The 21,084-nt window shown below is 39.5% G+C and overlaps 2 protein-coding genes across 9 annotated transcripts; both read left to right on the top strand.

Moving 5' to 3' along the window:
- The first annotated feature begins 4,996 nt into the window (after positions 1–4,996).
- LOC103707368 (E3 ubiquitin-protein ligase DIS1-like) lies at positions 4,997–12,056 on the top strand. 8 transcript variants are annotated; one of them, XM_088721240.2, is made up of 6 exons: positions 4,998–7,263; positions 7,492–8,060; positions 8,180–8,405; positions 10,234–10,578; positions 10,707–11,093; positions 11,203–12,056. In XM_088721240.2, the coding sequence occupies exons 4-6, from the start codon at positions 10,279–10,281 to the stop codon at positions 11,554–11,556; spliced, it is 1,041 nt and encodes a 346-aa protein (XP_088577366.1). In that variant the 5' UTR covers positions 4,998–7,263; positions 7,492–8,060; positions 8,180–8,405; positions 10,234–10,278; the 3' UTR covers positions 11,557–12,056. The 8 variants fall into 8 exon arrangements, with proteins under 8 accessions (XP_008790054.2, XP_088577364.1, XP_088577362.1 ...); XM_008791832.6 differs by lacking the exon at positions 7,492–8,060 and having other exon boundaries at positions 4,997–7,263; XM_088721238.2 differs by lacking the exon at positions 8,180–8,405 and having other exon boundaries at positions 4,997–7,263; positions 7,492–7,568.
- A 1,222-nt stretch (positions 12,057–13,278) lies between these two features.
- Positions 13,279–20,062, top strand: LOC103707401 (sucrose-phosphatase 2-like). The gene is made up of 9 exons (XM_008791874.4): positions 13,279–13,420; positions 14,307–14,381; positions 14,471–14,770; positions 14,898–14,999; positions 15,158–15,352; positions 15,470–15,760; positions 16,126–16,312; positions 19,635–19,681; positions 19,773–20,062. The coding sequence occupies exons 2-9, from the start codon at positions 14,322–14,324 to the stop codon at positions 19,863–19,865; spliced, it is 1,275 nt and encodes a 424-aa protein (XP_008790096.3). The 5' UTR covers positions 13,279–13,420; positions 14,307–14,321; the 3' UTR covers positions 19,866–20,062.
- The last annotated feature ends 1,022 nt before the right edge of the window (positions 20,063–21,084 follow it).

Below are 21,084 nucleotides of genomic sequence, written 5' to 3'. Positions count from 1 at the left end.
CCCATGGCTCTGTCCACGACCATCCGCGGGGGTAACCGCCTGCCCTCAAAGATGCCAGCATTCCTGTCCAACCAAATAGAATGAGCCAAATATGCCCACCGAATCCCGGCCTCAACAGTGCTAGGCCTCCGCATGGAAACTCTCAACCAATGAATCAAATCCTGTGTCGACTTGACTGAATGGGGCAACAAAGAGGGTGATTGGCTCCAAATTCCCCTAGCTCTAGGACACTGCAGAGAACATGATTGATCGTCTCCTCAGTCTCCGTACACTCCTCACAATACTGAATGATCCTCACCCCTCGCCGTGCTAGCAAGCTCCTGCCTCCTGGTCGGTAGGTAGCCCCATGCCACCTTCCAGATGAAGAGCGCCACACGCGGGTGAATCCGCATCCTCCAAATCCATCCTCCCTCTATCTGCCGGGCTGGCTCTCGGCGCAACAACATGTAAATATCCCTGGCTCGCACCTGCGATCGCCCTGTCGGCATCTAGACTAGTCTATCCGGCCCCTCCCGAGCAGGAACAGGTAGGGCCAGGATCATCTCTGCTAACTGCTCCCCAAAAGCCTCCCTAATCAACTCCACCCTCCAACGGTCCTCCCCGGGCTCCATCAAATCTCTGACCCTGAGATCGGTTAACCTCGACGTATCCACAATAACCGAAAGTCTACTAATAGGTTGCTCCGTCATCCAGCGATCCTCCAATACATCAATGGACCGATCATTACCAATAGCCCATCTAATCACGGGAAGCACCAACCCTGTTCTAGCACAAATCTCCCTCCAGACCGGTGAATGGCGGCGCCTAGTATGGGCCCCGGGCACTAGAATGCCATACTTGGCCCTCATCAGTGAGGACCACATACTATCAGACTTCAACACAACTCTAGCAGCGTGCCGTGCCGCTAGGACCTCCCGCCTCGCCACCAAGGACTGCACCCCCAAACCACCGTATCTCATCGGCTGACATACAACCTCCCATGCTATAAGATGGATGCCCCCTCTGCCTCCGTTCCTCCCCCAGATAAAGTTCCTGAAGATCTGCTCAGTATTCCTCACTGCCGCTATTGGTATAAGGGAGTTAGATAGTAGGTAAATCAAGATCGAGGAAAGAACTGATCGTACCGGGGTAATCCTACCCATCATGGAGAGAGAATGTAACTGCCACCCCTCCAGCCTGTGCCTGATACTGATCTCGAGAGAGGAGCAATCGCTGCTGCGTAGACGCTGACCGGAGATCGGCACTCCCAAATACCTCAACGTGCCCTCCTGCTCTCCCACCCCCAGAATCTCCAATATGGTGGTCTTCACATCCGGTTTAGTCTTCGGGCTAAAACAAATTGCTGACTTAGATGAATTGACTCGTTGACCAGACATAGAATAATAATCTCGAACAATCCTCCAAATAATCCATGCTGCCTATCTAGTCATCCGGGCTAACAAAAGACAATCATCGGCAAAGAGTAGATGAGAGATCGGTGTGGCATCCGGCACAGGCTTGTAAACCTCCAACTCCTGGGTGATCACTGCATTCCGCAGGGCCCTGGAAAGTGCATCTGCGCATATAATAAACAGTAATGGAGAGAGGGGGCAGCCCTGACGCAATCCACCAGAAGACACAAAATACCGTGATGGCATTCCATTTACCAAGATGGCGAAGGAAGGAGCTCTAATACATCCCATAACCCATCTGATCCATGCCTCGGGAAAGCCAAACTCCTACAGAGACTGCTGCACAAAATCCTATCTCATCCTATCATAGGCCCTTTCCATGTCAAGCTTGATCCCCATCAAACTCCTCCTACTCAAAGCCCTATCAAGATCAAGCATGAACTCCTAGGCAATAAGAACATTATCTGTAATACTCCGCTCTCCCATAAAAGCCCCCTGCTCCGGGCTGATCAGTCTCTGAAGAATATCCCTCAATCTAACAGCCAGTAACTTCGCCGTCACTTTGTACAAGGCAGTACACAGACTGATCGGGCGAAAGTGACTAGGCTCGGAAGCATCCTGACGCTTCAGTATCAGGGTGACTAGGGTCCTCTGCCAATCTGTAGACATCACGGCTGTGCTGAAATACTGCTGTATGGCAACCGTCACACCCTGACCAACAATCATCCAGTACCTTCGAAAGAATAATGGTGGAAAGTCGTTCGGACCCGGCGCCTTGTCCTCCCTCTAGGGACCACATCACCTCCTGAATCTCTCTCTCCGATACCGGCCTAATCAATGCGGCCGTATCCTCCTCCGCCACTCGTATCAGTGGCAGCACGATACCCTCTGAGGTCCCAGTACCCGTCTGCTCAGACCATCTGGCCCTGAAAAAACCCTCCAGCACCCTCTGAATCATATCTGGGTTCTCCACTAACTGCCCATCCTCATTCCTGATCACTCTGACCCTGTTCCGATGCCTCCTGTTCACTGCCGTCTGAGGAAAAAATATAGTATTCCGATCCCCCTCCTGGATCCACTGTATCCTCGATTTCTGTCTCCAGAAGATCTCCTGCTGTCTCAAGAGGAAATCATGCAAGGCTAGGAGTGATCTAAGCTCCCTCATCTCCTCATCTGCCAAACTCCCCCCCACGACCTCCTGAGCCTGTAACCTGGCAATGGCCTCCTCAGACTCCTTAATCCTCCTAAAGATGTTCCCTACCTCCTCACGGTTCCACCTTCTCAACCTTTTTTTCGTCAGCTCCAACCGGCGAGACACACGATACATAGCATCCCCTCTCACCGGTATGCCCCATGCCTCCCTCACAATCTCCCAAGCCCGTGGATAATATGTCCAAAACTTCTCAAATCTAAAGGCCTTAACTATTGAGTTGATATCAAAGGTAGCTCGAAAGTCAATATAGGAATTGATACTTGGCAAATGGGGTCATAAATCCATCTCCAATTCATATATGATGAAAGGATGTGCGAAAATCAACCAAATGGTGAATTCATCTGAACCGATCTTTTTCAATTTGGTTTATATCTTTTTATTTTTTTATTTTAATTTAATTTGGTGCCGGTTTGAGAAAATTTTAAATTGAAAAAATCAATTCGGTTTCAATTTAAGTTTTTTAAAAATCGATTCAAAACAACCAAACTTATATGTATGTATATTTTAATTTTTTTAATTTTTTTATATTTTATTACATATAATAGAATTTTTATGTTTAAACTTAGCATAATCTATTTAGTCTGATCTATTAAACATGAAATTTTTATATTTAGACTTAGCCCAGCTTATTTAGCCCTATCTACTAAACATCTACCTAATAAATCGAATCAAATTTTTGGGATCAGATTCAAGCAGTTTTTGTAGATAGTCGAATTAGTTTTGCTTTTAGTTTTAAGAAGTTGGTTTAAATAGGTTCGATTTTGGATATATCTCCAATCTGACTAGTGCACAACCCTAGTTATGACCGACTATAATAGACTTATATTGAAAATTAATATATCAAAAAATAATTTGTGTTACGCATATCCCATGGATAAATTAAATCGGCCAAAGCTATCCCCAGGGTCATTTTGCAAATAATATAATATGTTCTTAGGTTAATTCACAAATAGGAAAAAGGGGAGGTTTAACCCCCAATATTGGTAAAATGTTGGGTGTAGTACGCTAAAAATAACTCTTCTTTTTATAGAATACTTGTTGGAATCATAAATTCAATCAAGGGGCATTGCACTCCATGGCATTTTAGTGTAAAAAATATTATTATACTTGTTGCTGCCGAATCTGAATCGAGATAGGAGAGCAGCTTGGTCAACCTTGAGGTTGGCTTAAGGTGAGCTGAGAAGACCGATTGGGGTGTTGTGTAATGGGCTCCTTCGGAGATGGTCTGCAAAAAAGTCCGCTTGTCGAAAAGTTCCCAGTAGGGGCCCTTCAATATCTAAGTCAGAATAATTAGGCAACAATATGGAAGGAAGATGGTTTCAATAGAGGATGACTCTGTGAGTAATATTGCTCGTATTATATACTGTGTACATGAGGCTCCCCAACTGTCCTTTTATATAGGGGAGTTCACTTTATCGTTACTTGACCTAACGTGGCGTGCAATGATGGTCAAGTAACGGCTAGTAGTACGGCCATAGTGTGGGAGCTAGTCCGTATGGGCGGTAGGCAGAGCTGGTGGGGCGCGTACTATGGTATTGTCACAATTGGGGACTGTTAGAGCTGCCGGTTATTAAGATTGTCAGTCGTTGTCAACATGTATTGATTGTTCTCTTCGGTTGATGGCTCCTTTTCGTTTTGTTGGCCGCTCGACTCGGGTCAAAATTATTCTTTTCAATTTATGTTCAAGGTTAATATGGTAGGTCTGGTCCTAGATCAAGGTATCCAATGGTTAGTCTTTCCCTGTGTCTATATGCAAAAAATTTATATCCTCTGTGCCCTCAATTTTATATCCTCACATCATCTCCTGCATCAGTGTAATATTTTATAAGTCGCCATGCACACAAGTGGCGGGTGAATGTGGTGCACGTAAGCCTGTCGGTCATTATATATCATCAACGTGTCATGAGAATTGTGCGTATCGAATAGCCACCAAAATCCACCGACGATAACTAATCGCAGAAATTGGGTTGTCGGTCATTATATATCATCCACGTGTCGTGAGTCTTGATCCTATAGAATCGCCTACAAAATCCGCCGACGAGGACTAATCACAGGAATTGGGTTGTGGCCCGTGGGCTCTCCACAGTGCATGGGAACGTAAACCTGACCCACCACCGAACACATGGCTGAGATCTCCGCTTGCCAAGTTAGAAGACCTGCCAAACTCAACTTTGCCGGCCTTTGTCATTGCGGTTGGACCAAATAATTGGCACAAAAGTAGATGCACACGAAGACTTGGGATTTCCCAACCCAATCTCCATGCGCCATGCACGCACTAGAATCAGTCTGTCCTCTTCCAACGTGTCCTTCCCTTGCCCATCACGCAACATTAACATTTGGGCCCGGAAGGGAGAGTGAGGTCTCTTCCTGTCCTCATATATTACCACAACCCATCCTCTCTATTTCTCTCTGTCTGCCGCCCAATGCCCAAAGCCATCTCAACGGCTCTCTCTCTCTCTCTCTCTCTCTCTCTGCACACTCTCTCTTTGTGTCAAAGAACTGGAAGTATGCAAGTTGGAGGTGGTTCGGTACTGCATGCAACATGCTTCTTGTAGGTGAGGGACTGTTTTAGCTTTTCTACTATGGCAGTAGTTACTGGCTCAAGTCTCAAGAAGATAACCCCAACAAATGAAAAATTATATCCGACACCATTCTAAGGCGGTGCACCACACTTAGTGTAGGATATATATAATTTTTCCTCAGAAAATATAGCTAGGCATCCAGCTTTCTACTACAATATATATTCGGCATCTAGATCCATATATACTTAAATGACTCATAAATTATTGATTTTCTAGGTAGGTCCATACTTAAGAAATGGAGGTGTTTATTTGTTCTTGTGAATCCACCACAAAATTAGGTTAAGGTGGGGTCTTGATGGAAGCTAGCAGATCCTCAACCCAACAACTTGGTTCCATGGCAGATTTTCATAGGGAGAGAAAACTTCAATCACCTGGATGAACTGAATAAAACACAAAGTTGCAGAATAATGAAAGCTGGCCGCGTTTTTCTGCAACAATGTTTGTGGAGGAATTGCTCTACATTCCGAGAGCCCCTAAGCCTTATAGCTTCTTCACCAAGCAATGAGGATAGACCACATTGGCACCATGTAGTTGTTAATATGTGCTTCCATTACCAAATAAGATTTAGTATAAGATTTGGGGATCGAAGTAGAGACCTGGATAACGATCATGCGCCCTTTTTGTTTGAAAAAAAAGTTATCATACAAATTTGCCATTTGGCTTACTAGTCCAACAAACCCAATTCATAATTCATCAGGGAAAAATATAAATTGCTGATATCAAATGAACCTAATAGGTGGATCCTTCATTCGGACCAAATTTGAAAAATCAATGTTGATTTGAATTTCGTAAATAAATCGGACTAAGTTTTTACGAAAACAAGTTTTAGGCTAGCTTGGAACCATGTATCAGCCTTTGAGTTCTCAAATCATATTAGGTTACATATCAAAGAGCATCACATCTAGAAATGGTTTGAAAAAGGAAAGATAAAAGAAAATTCCATGTTGAGATGCAGATAGACCTAGCCTAGGCCAGTATTTCCTAGAATTTTGAATAGGGGAAGCCCGATCATGTCCATAGTTACTTCTTGCATTTACCATAGTTACACTCTTAAATATTAGGGCAAATTATGAAGAAAGTTAAAGATGTAATGATAAATTTATGAAGGCAGCAAAGAGGAAAAAAATATTAAAAAGTGTGAGAATCTAGCGTATACTTAGTGCCATATCAATTATGTACTGACTCAATTTTGAATATTTATATAGAACTAAAGATTCCAAATAATACCTTACAATTAGTATTTTTCGATTAGATCATGAGTTGTTACGCAAATCGGACTCGGTTCACAGCTTAAGTGGACTAAAGGACATAAATATAGGCCTATTTAGATATATGTGTTAGTCTCACATTAACCATGCATCACCTTATGGCACATCTCTACTCCATTTGTTTCCTCCTCTTTTTTTTAATCAACAAACATTAAAATCCTTTTCCTTTCTTATTCTTGTTGTGCGGTTACTAAGCATTAACCACAGTATTCGCGGCCTCCCGTGGTAGCCTAAAAACGGTCGGCGCAGTTTGATTGACTAAAAAGGGCTCATCAAAATACCGCCACTACCCCAGGTATCGCTCTAATTTTCCCATCAGGAGAGGACTATTCGGTCATTTCAACTTCCAGCGTACGCTTCGTACAGCCGTTATCGTCCTGCGTACTTCCAACAATGACAGTTTTACTTTGTATTAACCTCCCAAATTTCCGGGAGATTCTCGCAATTAACCGGCAAAAATCAGATTTCCAATTCAGCCCATCCACGCTTCTCGCCTAATTCTCGCTATCGTTTCTGGTTTTTTTGTTGTAAAAGTGGGAGAAGGATAGGGGCATTGTCGCCATTTTGGTACGCAGTTTAAAGCGCTCGTACGGTAGGGACAGGCGGACCGGCGGAGATTCTTCCTTTTCCGTTCCGTTCTCTTTCTACCGTTACGTTTTAATATTCCTCCGTCCCCTCTTTCCCTCTCGCCGTCTCCTAAATCCTAATAAATTCGGGAGCGGATAACGAGGGGAAAAGAAGAGAGAAAATTGACGATTTAAAGGGGGAAAAGAGGAGCGATTTTCTTCGGTTCTTCTTCGAATCCATTGGTAAATTTTTGTTTTGAAATCTATGCATTTTGAGGTGTTCTTTTGGATTCGTTTGTCGTTCTTTTTTTTTTTTTCCATTTTTACGAATATGGTTGGGATCTTGAAGGAGATCTTGGATTGGGGTTTGTGCTCCTAAAGATTAGATATTGCCTCTTGTTTTGTAGTTTTTCTTGTCACATTTTCTTGATCTATGTTTTTGTTTTCTTTGAATGATGGATTCAATTGCAGTTTGGGATCTCGCGTAACTTGAAATGGTGGAGGGTATCGGATTTATCCGGGAATTATTGGAAAAATTTGGATTTCTGGTCTGGTGCTTCTGTGTTCATTCTTTAATTCTTGAAATATCGGGCCCCATTTTTGATTTGCCATGAGACAGTTTTTTTTTAGGGCCAAAAAGGAGTTTTTTTGTTTTTGTTTGTTGTTTCTTTCTTTTTTGTTGTTGTCTTTATAGATATTAGAACTTCTTGATCTTTCAATATAGGTAATATTGTACGTTTTTGAATTTTTTGATCTTGATCGGTTACAACTTAAGGATGTTTGATGCCATTAAGTATTAGGGTGCTAATTAAAATTTCTCGAGGAATCTTTTTTTCCCCCTCTGTAATAGGCCTTTGATTTTTTTCCCCTCTATGGAATCTATTTATCGAGGCAACTGCTTGACTTTGTTGCTTCTACAAGATCTTAACCTGTTATCCTCTGCATAAAAGAGGGAACCAACTGGATCATGTTTGGAGGTTATGTGGTAGAGAAGTTCAGGTCACTTCTTTCCAGTATGTTGTCCTTTTCAATGCATTGAGGTTGGTTATTCTATTTGCTTAGCATACATATCCTGTCCCCTTTATGTAAGCATTGAATCAGAACCAATGAGTTTATAGAGGAGTTAGCTCCCAGTTGAAAATGCCTTGTATGCTGATAGGTGGGAAATTTGGAAGGAATGCAATATGGAGATTTTCTAAGGAAAGCTCAACCTCCCAAGAGAATTGGTGCAGATGACTTTTTGGAAAATGGCATGAGGACGAGAGTGGATCTTTTTCCAAGTACTGATAGTACAAAAGTTTGATTTGGATGATGGAGAATCAGCAATAGTGATCTGGAATTGCACAAGGGTCCATTAAACCGACAAGTTCTGAGGACATTTATGCGTAAGGACTGAAAACATCTTCTTTGCTCTTCTACATGGATAACCATCTGGTTCTTCTTGTCTTTCTTTAATGACTTGGTGAACATATTGTCTATTTTTTTTTTCATTTGTTATGAAGTCAGTTAGGTTGCTTAGGGATCCTTTTAGAACATCCTTTATGGAGATAGTCTGTTAGGTTGCTTAGGTTTTTTCATTGGTGTGACTCCAAACTCCAAATTGGTAGTAAGATAATTTTAGTGTGACCTCTATGGGGCAAATGTCTTGTCTGAGTATTTCAAGTGATTAAGATGAAAGAGTCTTCCATTTTGACCATCTGACAATAAGAAGTTGACATCACCATTTTTTGCTGCCGCCTGATTTATAAACTTAACAGAATTTACTGCAATTTGTCAAGGCCTAAATAACTTCTCTTTAGAAATTTTTTTGACATCGTCATAAATTAACAAATTTAAAGCTTTAACTCCTTGTGAGGTAGCCTGATGTTATATGAGATTATATGTGTTTTAAACATCAACATATGCAGTATGAAAATTCCCATACAATTTTAATACAAGTGAAATAGCTATACTATTTGTTATTCTAATAAGTTTCTGGGAGAAATACCAGCATAACTTTTTCTGAGCCCTATATAGATGAACTCTAGTGTGGGAAAAAGATTTGGATTTACTATTGTATTTTATTAGCATACGTGAACATTTTGTATCTGATCCCATGTGAAAACTGAAATGAACAATACAATCGATTCTCTTTGCTGTAGTGGCTGCTGATGATCTCTATTGGTTAGAAAATTTGTCTTTTTTTTATCTAGGAAGTTTACTCTCTCCAGTGTCTTGTTGGGTTGTTGCATTGGCATTGGGAACCAAATTGAACCCACATGCCTTTTTTTGTTAAATAAATTTATTGCTAGTACTAGTCAAATTTTGAATTAGTTTAAGTTACAGAACATTCATCTATAGCAACCATCTCAAACCTGCACAATGAAATTCCTAAGGGGTTCACCATCTTGTTTCTCCGTCAGCTTTTTCTCTTCATGTATATGTACGACATTGTATACTTGGTGCTTCAACGACATAATCTACATTAGTTTGCTTTTGCATGTTAGCATGTGCTGCATGAAATAGAAAGAAATAGGCAATTCTGGTGTATCTGGAGATTAATTATTATTTGTACAGATTTCAGTCAAAAGAGAATTTAGAGATCGAAATAGACAAGCTATTTGTGCTTGCCAATCCAATTAATTTAAACATAGAGTCATGTTCATAAAATTTGTCTAAGAATGAAGGGCCTTGAGAGAGATCAAACGGTTCGTAAATGGCTTAATTGCTAGTGCTGCACTCCTCCCTAAGGAGGCCCTCCAATTTATTTAGATATAAATGCTGCATATTCTGCTGGTCATCATTTATTTCATGTCAATCTGCAAGTAACAGGCTGACTATTTTTTTTTTTTTGAGAGAGAGAGACCCATATGTCCTATAACTAACTAGGTCCCGGTACTTGGAGATGCACCATCAAAGATTCGAACCCAAAATCTTTGGTTGCTATGCAAAGAGTTATGATCGCGGGGGCAAGCCCTAGTTCATGATAGACTGATTTTTTTTAGCAATGGTGACCTGGTTGCTTTAAATTCTTTTTCTTTTTCTTTGATTAGTCACTAGTTTGTGATTTGTTAAACTCCATCTTTTATTGCTTCCCTGAAGAAGCATGTAAAGCTTGTGAAGTACATCTGAGTGAGAGAGATTGTCGGTATTACGTTGTATTTTTGCAAATATGCTACAGTTGTAGATTTTTTTTCTAATTTATATCATATTCATAGTCATCACAAAATGCAGGTCCCTGGATGACTACAACTGCCATGAGTTCCACTGGACTGATGTATGAGAGTTAAAAATGAAAGGCGGCTTTTCTTCCATGAGCATGACAAGATGACCTATCTCAAGATGGGGAGAAAACAGATGTTCCCTGGCTCATCTTCTGCTATTCAGTCAAAAAATATGGATGAATCAACTTCAGTATCTGGGGATTCTAACTGCGAATTGATCAGTTCAAACGAGCAGGCTTCCCCTCAGCCTAAAGTACCGCATGGAAAAAAGTCTATTGTACTCCGTAACAGTGATATAGATGGATTGTTAGAGTGTCCTGTTTGCAGCAATTTAATGTTTCCACCTATTCAGCAGGTGTGTGTGGATCTCAGCTTCATATACCCTGGGGGCATGTGGATTTCTTCTGTTATTCCAGCTAATTCAAGCTTATCTACTGAATGCTCTTTTCGAATGGTTTAACTCCTTTGATTTTATTCATGCAGTGTCCAAGTGGGCATACCCTGTGCCTTTCCTGCAAGAACAAAGTCAATAATAAGTGTCCAATATGCAGAAAGGAAATTGGCAATATAAGATGTTTAGCACTCGAGAAGCTGGCTCTCTCTCTCCACGTGCCATGCGCATACCATCACCTAGGCTGTGAGGAAATGTTTCCCTATTACAGCAAGCCGAAACATGAAGCACAGTGTGTTTACAGGCCATATGCATGCCCGCATCCGGGTTCGGAGTGTCCCTTCACAGGAGGTATCCCTGCCCTTTTGTGGCATCTCCGAGAGAGCCATAAGGTGGATCTTCAAGCAGGTTGCACCTTCAATCATCGATATGTGAAGCAGGACCCATGTTCGGTGGACAATGTATCATGGACGCTAACAGTAAGCTCGACATTCTTTCCTGCAAGAAATTTTTATGTTTGTGAATGTTACTCACGAAATATAAGTCAGTCTCGTCGATGCTGATCATTATTGTTTGTGCTACCTCCAGCTTTTCAGCTGCTTCGGCCACTATTTCTGTCTGCATTTTGAAGCATTTCTGTTAGGATGCGAGCCAGTTTACATGGCCTTCCTCCGTTTCATAGGCGAGGAATCTGAAGCAAGGATGTTTGGGTATTGCCTTGAGGTTGGTGGTAGTGGAAGGAAGCTGGCATGGCAGGGAGTGCCTCAGAGCATCCGGACCCACCACAGGACAGTCCGTGACAGCAACGATGGCCTCATAGTTCAGAGGAGCCTGGCTCTCTACTTCTCAGGTGGCAATCGGAAGGAGTTGAAGCTGAGAGTCACAGGCAGGATTTGGAGGGAGATCCCGAGAAGGGAGAATGGAGGAGACAGCGAAAAGTGAGATACTATAGAGCTGTGCATGCTGTATTCTTTCATAAAAAAGTGAAAGCTCTACCATCTTATTAGCTACATTCCATGAATGGAGCCTTTCAGAGAAATGTTATATTGCAGCAGATGAGATTGAATCTAGTTGGGAGGTCTGGAAACTGCACTCGATCGCAAATTTCTCCATCACAGCCTCCCTGGGTAACTACACTGTTTTATTTTCTGTTGGCTCCCAAAGAGGACAAGGTTTAAATGCATACTGTTGGAATGCAAAAGTAGCAAGCGTCTGTTTGGATATGATTGGTTTGAAAATTTTGCAATAATCATAGCCGCCTTTCTAGCTCGCATCTTCTAAAGGCCTGCTCATATTCTAACCCAAGTCCTGATGGAAGGTGTTTGGTTGATGGAGTTATGTTTAAATGGGCAGCTTAGTCCATAAATTCTGTAAGATTTTCTGTTTATTTCTATGGAAATATCCAAATAGATCCTAGTTAGGAAGGGCTACTTTTAGTTGAACTGGATTCGATGATATTTTATGATTCAATATAATGTCTTGCTAGTGCAATAGAAAAACAGAAAAGAAAAGTTTCCATGTGGTATATCGCATCGATCACCTTGCTTAAAAAGGAGCAATAAGAGTATACCACACAGCGTCGTATTCTAATTTCTCCCTTGGAATTAAAATGGTGAATTGTACAGCAGCATGAACTTGTGCCATGTAATGAAGCAACGTGGCTCGTGGAAGACGACGGTCGAGTCATCTTCTTCTAATTTTTAAGCTACCACAGCACTCCTCTTGAGTTGCCTAAATATTTTTGTGAATGCAATGGAATACACCATTCAAGGTTGAGACATGGAAGCTCCACATAGGTGTAATGAAAGTTCGGAGGGTCATGATGACCTGCATATTTGGAAATCTATATGTTGTGATTGGTTTTCCATGTGGTTAACTTGTTGGCAAGAAAGTGAATCAACAAGCTATGAGAAAACTTTTTGTTCCTTCGATTTTTTTTTTTTTTAATGAGGATGGCTCTTAAACTGATACATACATGATTCAATCTCAAATCACTTGGTTCAACCATCTATTTCCAGTAGATAAGCTTGCAGCTCTAAAATATGCTTCTTTACTTGGATATCACTCTTTTACCTGATAATTACTGAAAATTATTCCAAAAATATGTCAGTAGGCAAAAAGTTGATGCCTGATATGAAACAATAGGGCTCCTCGCATATATTTATATAATTCTCTTGCAAAGGGCTCTAACCATCCATGTGCGCTTTCACCTCTACTTTGAAGCTTTTAGGAGATCTTTTTGCATATTGGTTCCTACAATCTATTGTATTTGTTTATTGATCCCTCTTATGCATATTAATCCTTCATTGATTACATCATGAAATTTCAATTATTTATAGGATATATAGAAGAACATGTAAAAATAAAAATGCAAACACAATAATCCAAATTAGATTTTTTTCTAAATGAAAATGAATTGTGCTTCAAAAGATTAAACTAACACCATTAAAGGAAATTGTGGAAGCTAAACACTATTAGAGGAATAAGCTAAGAATATTCAATTCAGATTTGGTTTAATAAATGTAAAGAGTCACGCAATTTGAGAGATTAATATGCAAAAAGCTGTAGCAACTAACGTATAAAAGAAGTCCAAGTATTATCAATTTTTAATTTGTGGTAAAAAGAATTTTCTTTTGAGGAAAACCTAAAAAGGAGAATATACGTAAGTAGATTCCTGATCGTCGTCGCGGTCGCTTTGCACCGCTAACGAAGCGCCAAGGAATTTGGATCGAAACACATTCCCTTCTCCTGACGATAACAGAAGGAAAAAGGTCCATCTCGATCGCGAATCACTTGGTTTCCCGTGGTAATCCTCCTCTCCTTCTTTACCTTTCTCGATCCTATATTCCTATGGCTTCTTAGCTTTCGATTTTCCCCTCTTTTTCATGCCCTTTTTTTAAGGCGAAAAAAAAACTAGATCTTGTTTTCGGATTTATTGAAGTAAATGCCGCGATTTAGTGGATTTCTCTTTCCCCCGCTTTGTTCGCCAAAAAGAAGACATCTTGATGAGCTGTGATATGAATGATTGGATTCCCTTTGAACTGTTGGATTTCGTAAAAAATTTAGATAGAAAGTCATGCTTTTTGTTGAAGTGTAAGGGTTTTCGATCTTGGATCCATGATTTCTGTGTGTTAGTAGTGCAGCATGCACTTCCTCGGAATTTGGTTCGCGATTTTTTAGAGAGTGAATTCTTCCCTTTTCCGTAAGTAGCGTTTGGAGTAAGACAGCGATTAGAATGCGGCATATTCCAGGAATACATTATCTTTCTTTTTAATCTATTTTGGTGACGTATAAAATTGAAAAAAGTGATAATTTATGTTTGAAACCAATGTTAATGCATCAATTATAATCAATAACAATTGTTCTGATTATGAGCTGAAAGTTGTTATGGTTAATCATTTTGCATTTGTTTTTTTTTTTCTTTTTAATTTTTCTGTAGTTAAACTCAAACATATTTCCCAACATGCAACCTGCTTTCAGTTATCATGGAGACGAAATAAGCCATCTTGAATGGTTATCTCTTGTCAATTCCTGCATAGAGGCTATCGAAGTGCAGACTGATAGGGTCAAGATAAAATCAATGCATTCTTGACAAAGATGGGAATATTATCAAAGTCTGATGCATGATTGCATGAGTTGTTGGATTTTTTCAATCTGCCTAGAAAGTTTAATCATGTTGTTTGAATTGACAGTCATAGCTAGACAGCATGGATCGCCTTGATGGTCGTGCCCGCCTCATGATTGTTTCTGATCTTGATCAGACAATGGTACACTTTATACAGTCCCTCCAATCACTAGTCTTTTCGGTTGCAACCATGCTTATGTGATGTTCAGGTTGGTCAGATTTCTCTGCCAGGTTGATCATCATGACCCAGAGAATCTATCACTACTTAGGTTTAATGCATTGTGGGAATCTGAATACCGTCGTGATTCTCTGCTGGTTTTCTCAACTGGGAGATCCCCTACATTGTACAAGCAACTAAAGAAGGAGAAACCCATGTTAACCCCGGATATAACAATAATGTCAGTAGGTACAGAGATAACATATGGTGAATTAATGGTGCCAGATGATGGTTGGGAGCATTATTTAAATCAGAAGTGGGACAGAAACATTGTTATTGAGGAAGCATCTAAGTATCCTCAACTATCATTCCAGGTAATTTAACAGTTTTGTTGTTTATGATGTTCTTATGGACAGTGGAAAGATTCTGCATGATATGACATAGGGAAGAAAGATAATGGTATCTGTCTCTGAGCTATATGATATCTGTGACATTGTGCAGTCATCAACAGAGCAGCGACCACACAAGGTTAGCTTTTATGTGCAGAAGGGGCAGGCAGAAGAAGTGATGAGATGTCTTTCAGAACGTCTGGTGAAACGTGGGGTAAGATTGCTTGAAAATGGAAGATGTTGATCTCTATTCAAAATTTTGTCTTCTTACAAAGGATTTTTGTCGGTTTAGGCTCATATCCATGGAAGAAATGACTAACTTGAAAACCATTTTTCCCTTCTTTTTCTTTTGCTTCTCTGATTGTTAATCAGCTAGATGTGAAAATAATTTACAGCAGTGGCATGGATCTAGATGTTTTACCGCAAGGGGCTGGCAAAGGACAGGCTCTTGCATATTTGCTCGGAAAGTTCAAGTCAGATGGTAAGCCACCAATTAATACTCTGGTTTGTGGTGACTCTGGCAATGATGCAGAATTATTCAGCATTCCAGAAGTTTATGGTGTGATGGTCAGTAGCCTAACAGGATATTGTTATTTTTTTTCCCAGAATACAATTTTCACATTATTTTTGGTGTTTGATGGTTTTTTGGAAAATGCTATGTTTTCATTTCTGATCAATTTGCAGGTCAGCAATGCTCAAGAAGAATTGTTGCAGTGGCATGCACAAAATGCTGAGCATAATCCTAAAATAATTCATGCTACTGAGAGGTGTGCTGCTGGTATTATCCAGGCTATAGGCCATTTTAAGCTGGGTCCTAACACATCTCCCAGAGATACTGCAGATTTGTCAAGTTGCAAGGTTGACATTTTCAGCCCCGAGCATGAAGTTGTAGTGTTTTACATGTTGTATGAAAGATGGCGTCGAGCTGAAGTTGAAAACCATGAACTTACCATTCAGAATATGAAAAATATCAGTGTAGGTTCCCTCTCTCTGATGTCTATCAACCTAAATGTGATTATGCTTCTTAAGGCATCAGCAGGTTCTACATGAGTCAATTGTCTCATCATGAACTCATATGGTAAAATGTTTTAAGAACTTGCTCGTTCTACCTGATGGTTGAATTTTAAAAGTCAAGTAGCTGGTAAATTTAAAATAGTAAATTCATTTTTCCTATTTCATTTGTATTTACTTCTAAGCATGAAAAGTTTTTTGGAAAAATTATGAAAATCAGATTAATGCTTTATAAACATTTAAGTGTTAAAGATATACCTTCTGGTTTTATTATCATTCATCATCAACTTGTATTTTCATCTCCAACTCTTCATGTATGTTGGTGATAGCACCCAAGCGGGATAATTGTCCATCCCTCTGGAGTTGAGCATTCTCTTCATGAGTGCATCGATGCATTTGCACCCTGCTATGGTGATAAACAAGGAAAACAGTTCAGAGTGTGGGTGGATAGAGTTTCGTCTTCCCAGATTGGTTCAGATGCTTGGCTAGTCAAATTTGATAAGTGGGAGCTCTCTGGTGAGTTAGACATCTTGTGCTTCATCTTGCAGACTTGTCTTTCTTCCATTCTTCATTATTAAGTTGTTTTTTGTGTTTTATAAAATTCAGTCTTGATGTCTTGATTGCATTTTTCATATGAAATTGAAGTAGTATCCATTATTTTTTTAAGTGCAAATGTTGAGATGATTCTTGGATGTCAATGTATGAGCTTTGTATTGATGATTTAGAAACAAGAAAAGTACTATGAGCATTAATGATTTGAGGCTTGTATTTTCTTGTACATTGAAGCAAACATGCTTTTGAAACACTTGTAGGCTTGTTGAGGGGATTGGTGGGCGTGAAAAAGGTGCAAATCAGTGATGGACATATTTTGGATGAATGTTCAATCATCCTTGATCCTCTCTTTTGGATAAGTCAATCATTGACCATTTTTAAATTTAACAAAAGAATGGCAACCTTTAAATGTAAAGACATGCTTCAGAATTAGTTATAAGAGAGGAGATTGCAGAATTGGAAAATGCTTAGGTCATCAAATCTGGGCAAGGTAGTTCAACTAAGTATAGTTAAGAAAGGAGAAAAGCGTATAGAAATTCCTTATTTCTGTAGGAGGAGAGTGATAGGTGAACGCACATGTGTTGTGTGTTGGTGGTAGTGATAATGATGGTTAAGAAAGGAGAAAAGCGTATAGACTTTTTCTATAGGAGGAAATGGTAGGTGACGATGGTCATGTTGATATTGATTGTTTGCATGTGAGCTTGCATGTGTGTCAGGCAAGCCAAGTGATGGTGGTGATTGAGGTTGGGGATGCCAAAGAGGATTTGGGTTGCTAGAGGAGTTTGGCTGAGGATAAATCAGGCTAGAGGGGGTCGGATTGCTAGAAAGGGAGGGAGAGAATAAGCGGGCTTCATCTGGGGTAGGCTGATGTCGCCCATGGATTGGAGACAAGATGGGAAATAAAGAAATAAAGGTAAGGGAGAGGGGTTGCGGTCCCCAGATAAGTTCTTGGGGAAGGGGGTTGGATTGCTAGAATGGATGTCCAGAGAGGGTGGGTTTCAGCTGGAGTGGGTCTGATCCTACCACTGGGAGTTAGTATCCTGTAAGCGATGACAGAGAAAGAGCATTGGTTGTAGTTTTCACCCCACCTTAAAAACCAATCAATGTTAGATATCCTTTCGCCAAGATATATGGACTTTATGGAACGTTAATTTATTTTTTTAATTTTTTTTCTGAGAGAGTTGAGAAATCATTAAGAATATGAAAGAAGGGTTACATGAGCCAGCCTAACTGGAAAGGAAAAACAAGAAACAGAAACAGTAAAAGATGAAGCAGAGCCCAAATCCAGGAAGATGTAGCCTCCTCCATGATTGTCATTGCCTTGAATGCCAGAACTATTTCATTTTGTGCAGCTTTCTGAAGCCATCTTCATCCATTCTCCTGCTAAGGACTGGTATTCTCTATGAGCTGAAGACCAAATCTGCTAGAGTTTGAGAAAAGTCCTCACATTGCTTACCAACCATAAAAACCGAGAAATGACTGCGATTATAGCATCTCGATCTTTTTCTGCCTCACCTTACCATGCTGCATCTCCTTAAGAGTGCTCGGGAAAGTCCCCAGTTTAAGGTTGTTATTGGCTCCTTTTATCTTCTTTTTGACATATTATGTTTTGTCATGTTTGAATGTTTGTTAAATGCTGATTCATAAAGCCTGCTCAAAATAGTCTGGAGAAGGCTTGATAGTTATGTTTATCTTTTCTATTATGTTCATATAATTTTTAATAAAATAGATCCAGGAAAGCTCACTTCTCCTGGCTTGCCTTGCCTTACTAAGAGTAAATTCAGCCTCTCACAGTTGCTTGTTAAAACATATGCCAAGTAATCAAGTTAAATCCTGTCCCATGAAAACATGCTCACTCTTGGGTTGGTATTATGTGCATAGGGCCCATTTGTATCTAAATTGCTTTGTCTTATATATACCGCTTTTTGACTTTCTCCTGTTTTGACCATTTACTATTTGTTTCTATGCTAACTTAATCAATGTGCCTGTCTTTGAAGAGTAAATCTTTATTTCCTTCAATGTTCTACTTTCTCGTGATTTGTGTGATCACGATTCTTTTTCTGATTATTATAAACTTGTTAAATATACTTATAACTTGAATCTGAGATGTCGTGACCAATCTCGCCAGATATCGGATGCTTCTCTATATATTTAGGATTTAACTTGACTGATTTTTTTTCCTCCTCTCTTCCTGCTAGACGTATAGTAGGCATAGGCTCATAGCAATTGTAATTCTTAGTAAATTCCTGGCCAAGCACATTTTTTTTTACCAGTTGATTTATGCCTCTACAAACATTTGCACATTCCCATATGAAATGTGCTGTAATTAGTGCCACTTTTATAGGAGACTTGATTGGTCTTATATACAGATACTAAAGAGGTACCATGGATGGAAGTTTTACAATACCACGTTTCTTATTTATTTTATGTTTAAGAAAACTGGTTGGTGGAAACCTTTAGGCCATTGGACAACACAGAAAAGGAAGCATCATTTTAGGCAAGTTAGACGAACAACTTCTTTAAGTTAATTAACTCAAAATTTCTTTTTCTTTTGCTGACAAGCAGGTCATTAATTCCTTGATTATTCTGATGTGAGCAGGTGCAGCTGATCTGGGTTTTTTATGCAAATCATATATCCCAATATATCACTCTATTTCTCACATCTGATGTTAAATTGGTTGCTTGATTTTATTACATAACAAAAACTATATAACGGAGTAGTTGATCACTAACAAGTAGTTAGTGGTGAACTGCTTCGATGGTACAGAGACAACAGAGCTTCCTAAATAGGTAGAAAAAAATAATAAGGCAACGACTACCGTGGCAAAGAATTGAGAGGAAGGGAACAATGAAAGAAGGAATGATATTTCGAGAACTTTTCTCTGTTCCTGCAGAGAAAACAAGACTGAGGTGGCAGGCACTGGTCGACAGTGGGGGAAAAGGGGAATATCTTGAGGATAATAGAGGGAGTTCTTGTAGAAGTTGAGTTTCACTGCATTTCTCTAATTTTATTTACCCTTGTAAGCTATTCTTTTGAAACAAAAGCAACAGAATGAGAGAAAATGATGTTAAATCTTGCTTATTCCCTCTCTCTTCCCTCTACTTTCTCCATGAATGCCACCCACTATTGACTGGAGAACAGCATTAAACTACAAGCAAATATGCCACTGAAGTGAATTACTCAAGAGTGATAGTATGTAGTTGGTCTTACTAAACCTGATACAACTATGGGTAATCTTTCTCATGCATGCATGGACCCCTTTTTATCTGTTTATCTCTGTTGCAGATGAAGGGCGGCAATGTTGTCTGACTACTGTTCTGCTGAACTCGAAGGTAATTGACTACAAGCAATTTTCTCCTTTAGCTAAAAATTGCTCTCTAATTTCAAAATTTTCGAGACAAGCTAATATGGGTGATGTTGCAGCCTGAGACCCCACAAGGGTTTGCTTTGGTACATATTCATCAAACCTGGATGGATGGATATGCAGGAAGAGATCAAAGGATGTGGTTCTTCTAAGACAAGACATCCGCCATGGAGATGGTCCCTTCGATTCTGATAGTCTTTATTTTTTTCAGTCCTCAAAACATAATGTTCATGGCGTATCGCAAACGTTGTTCTAGGAATATATCTGCTTTCTCAAATACTTATCATTGCAACACCATCATTCTGATGCTTTTGAAGAAATGATATCGAGAATAACAGAAATTTGTAGATCTTTGGCCTATCTTGATGGTTTGCTTATTTTAGGATTGGAACCATCATATTGTAGTACTTCCTGGTGGTTGATTGCCCTAGCTCAAATAAAATATGGTGTGTCACCATTATATACCAAAAATCCAAAATAAAACTGATTGTGTAGAAACCATGATTCTCCACATTGCCAGGTTTTGTTAGAGATGATCAGGACAGTTAAATAGAGATATTGTTTAGTTTTTGTGATCCTGCATTCTCTTGAGCTTTAGAATATTAAAGAGGATTCTCTAGTTTCCTCTCGGATGTATTCATACTAGATCAGCATGAGGAAAAAAAAACCCAAAAAAGAACATCATCTTTCACTAGTTGGTGTCTATCAAACATGATAGATCCTTTGAAAAGCTACAGCTATATCAAATATGATGCCTATGCGATTTCTTTTAGTCTTCTTTTCGTAGAGATCTCAATGACACGTGTTTCTTTATGGCCGCAATCAACCCAAAAGAAGTCTTGGTACACATGAATCTCCATTGCATGCTACACCTAAGTTTATATTGACATCTTTGATGAGGATTTTGATTCTTTTTACCTTCTCCCTCTCTCTCCCTCTCTCAATACTTTTAGAGTATTTGCTGTAGCAAATTATTGAGGTTCTTTTTAACATAAAACTGAAATATTTTCAACTTATTGAGGCTCTTAATCAAGTAAGATTACGAAAGGCTATTTTTAAAAATGCTGCTATAATTGCTAATAATACCATACAACCATAAATTCAAAGTATGCCAAACAATTTCAGAAATAAGTCATATAAGAATTTCAAGAAGAAATTAGAGAAACAACTCTGAAATAAGGTGTCCGCGTGACCTGAAACCTACTTAGTATTGATTGTATCATTCTGGAGAAGCCGTAGTGGATAAACCTTGAGGTCGATCCTTATCTCATACTTCTACATATTATACATATAATATAGATCAATGGGTTTTTATACGGTCAATACATGTTAAAGGTCTTGTGCATGGTATTTTGATTTTTCATGCAACTT

This window comes from Phoenix dactylifera, chromosome 5 (genome assembly GCF_051530095.1).
Source record: "Phoenix dactylifera cultivar Ajwa chromosome 5, Ajwa_hap1_PhDact_Kaust_v1.1, whole genome shotgun sequence".
Lineage (NCBI taxonomy): Eukaryota > Viridiplantae > Streptophyta > Magnoliopsida > Arecales > Arecaceae > Phoenix > Phoenix dactylifera.
The sequence above is the reverse complement of the archived record's forward strand: the minus strand, read 5'-3'. Positions and strand labels throughout refer to the sequence as shown.

What these genes read in the sequence shown, in the direction of transcription:
- LOC103707368 (XM_088721236.1), top strand. Translation starts at nt 10,279, where the DNA reads ATGAGAGTTAAAAATGAAAGGCGGCTTTTCTTCCATGAGCATGACAAG. An exon ending in TGTTTCCACCTATTCAGCAG is followed by an intron (nt 10,579 to 10,706) that starts GTGTGTGTGGAT and finishes TTATTCATGCAG; the next exon opens with TGTCCAAGTGGGCATACCCT. An exon ending in ATGTATCATGGACGCTAACA is followed by an intron (nt 11,094 to 11,202) that starts GTAAGCTCGACA and finishes TGCTACCTCCAG; the next exon opens with CTTTTCAGCTGCTTCGGCCA.
- LOC103707401 (XM_008791874.4), top strand. Translation starts at nt 14,322, where the DNA reads ATGGATCGCCTTGATGGTCGTGCCCGCCTCATGATTGTTTCTGATCTT. An exon ending in AACGTCTGGTGAAACGTGGG is followed by an intron (nt 15,000 to 15,157) that starts GTAAGATTGCTT and finishes ATTGTTAATCAG; the next exon opens with CTAGATGTGAAAATAATTTA. An exon ending in AGAATATGAAAAATATCAGT is followed by an intron (nt 15,761 to 16,125) that starts GTAGGTTCCCTC and finishes TGTTGGTGATAG; the next exon opens with CACCCAAGCGGGATAATTGT.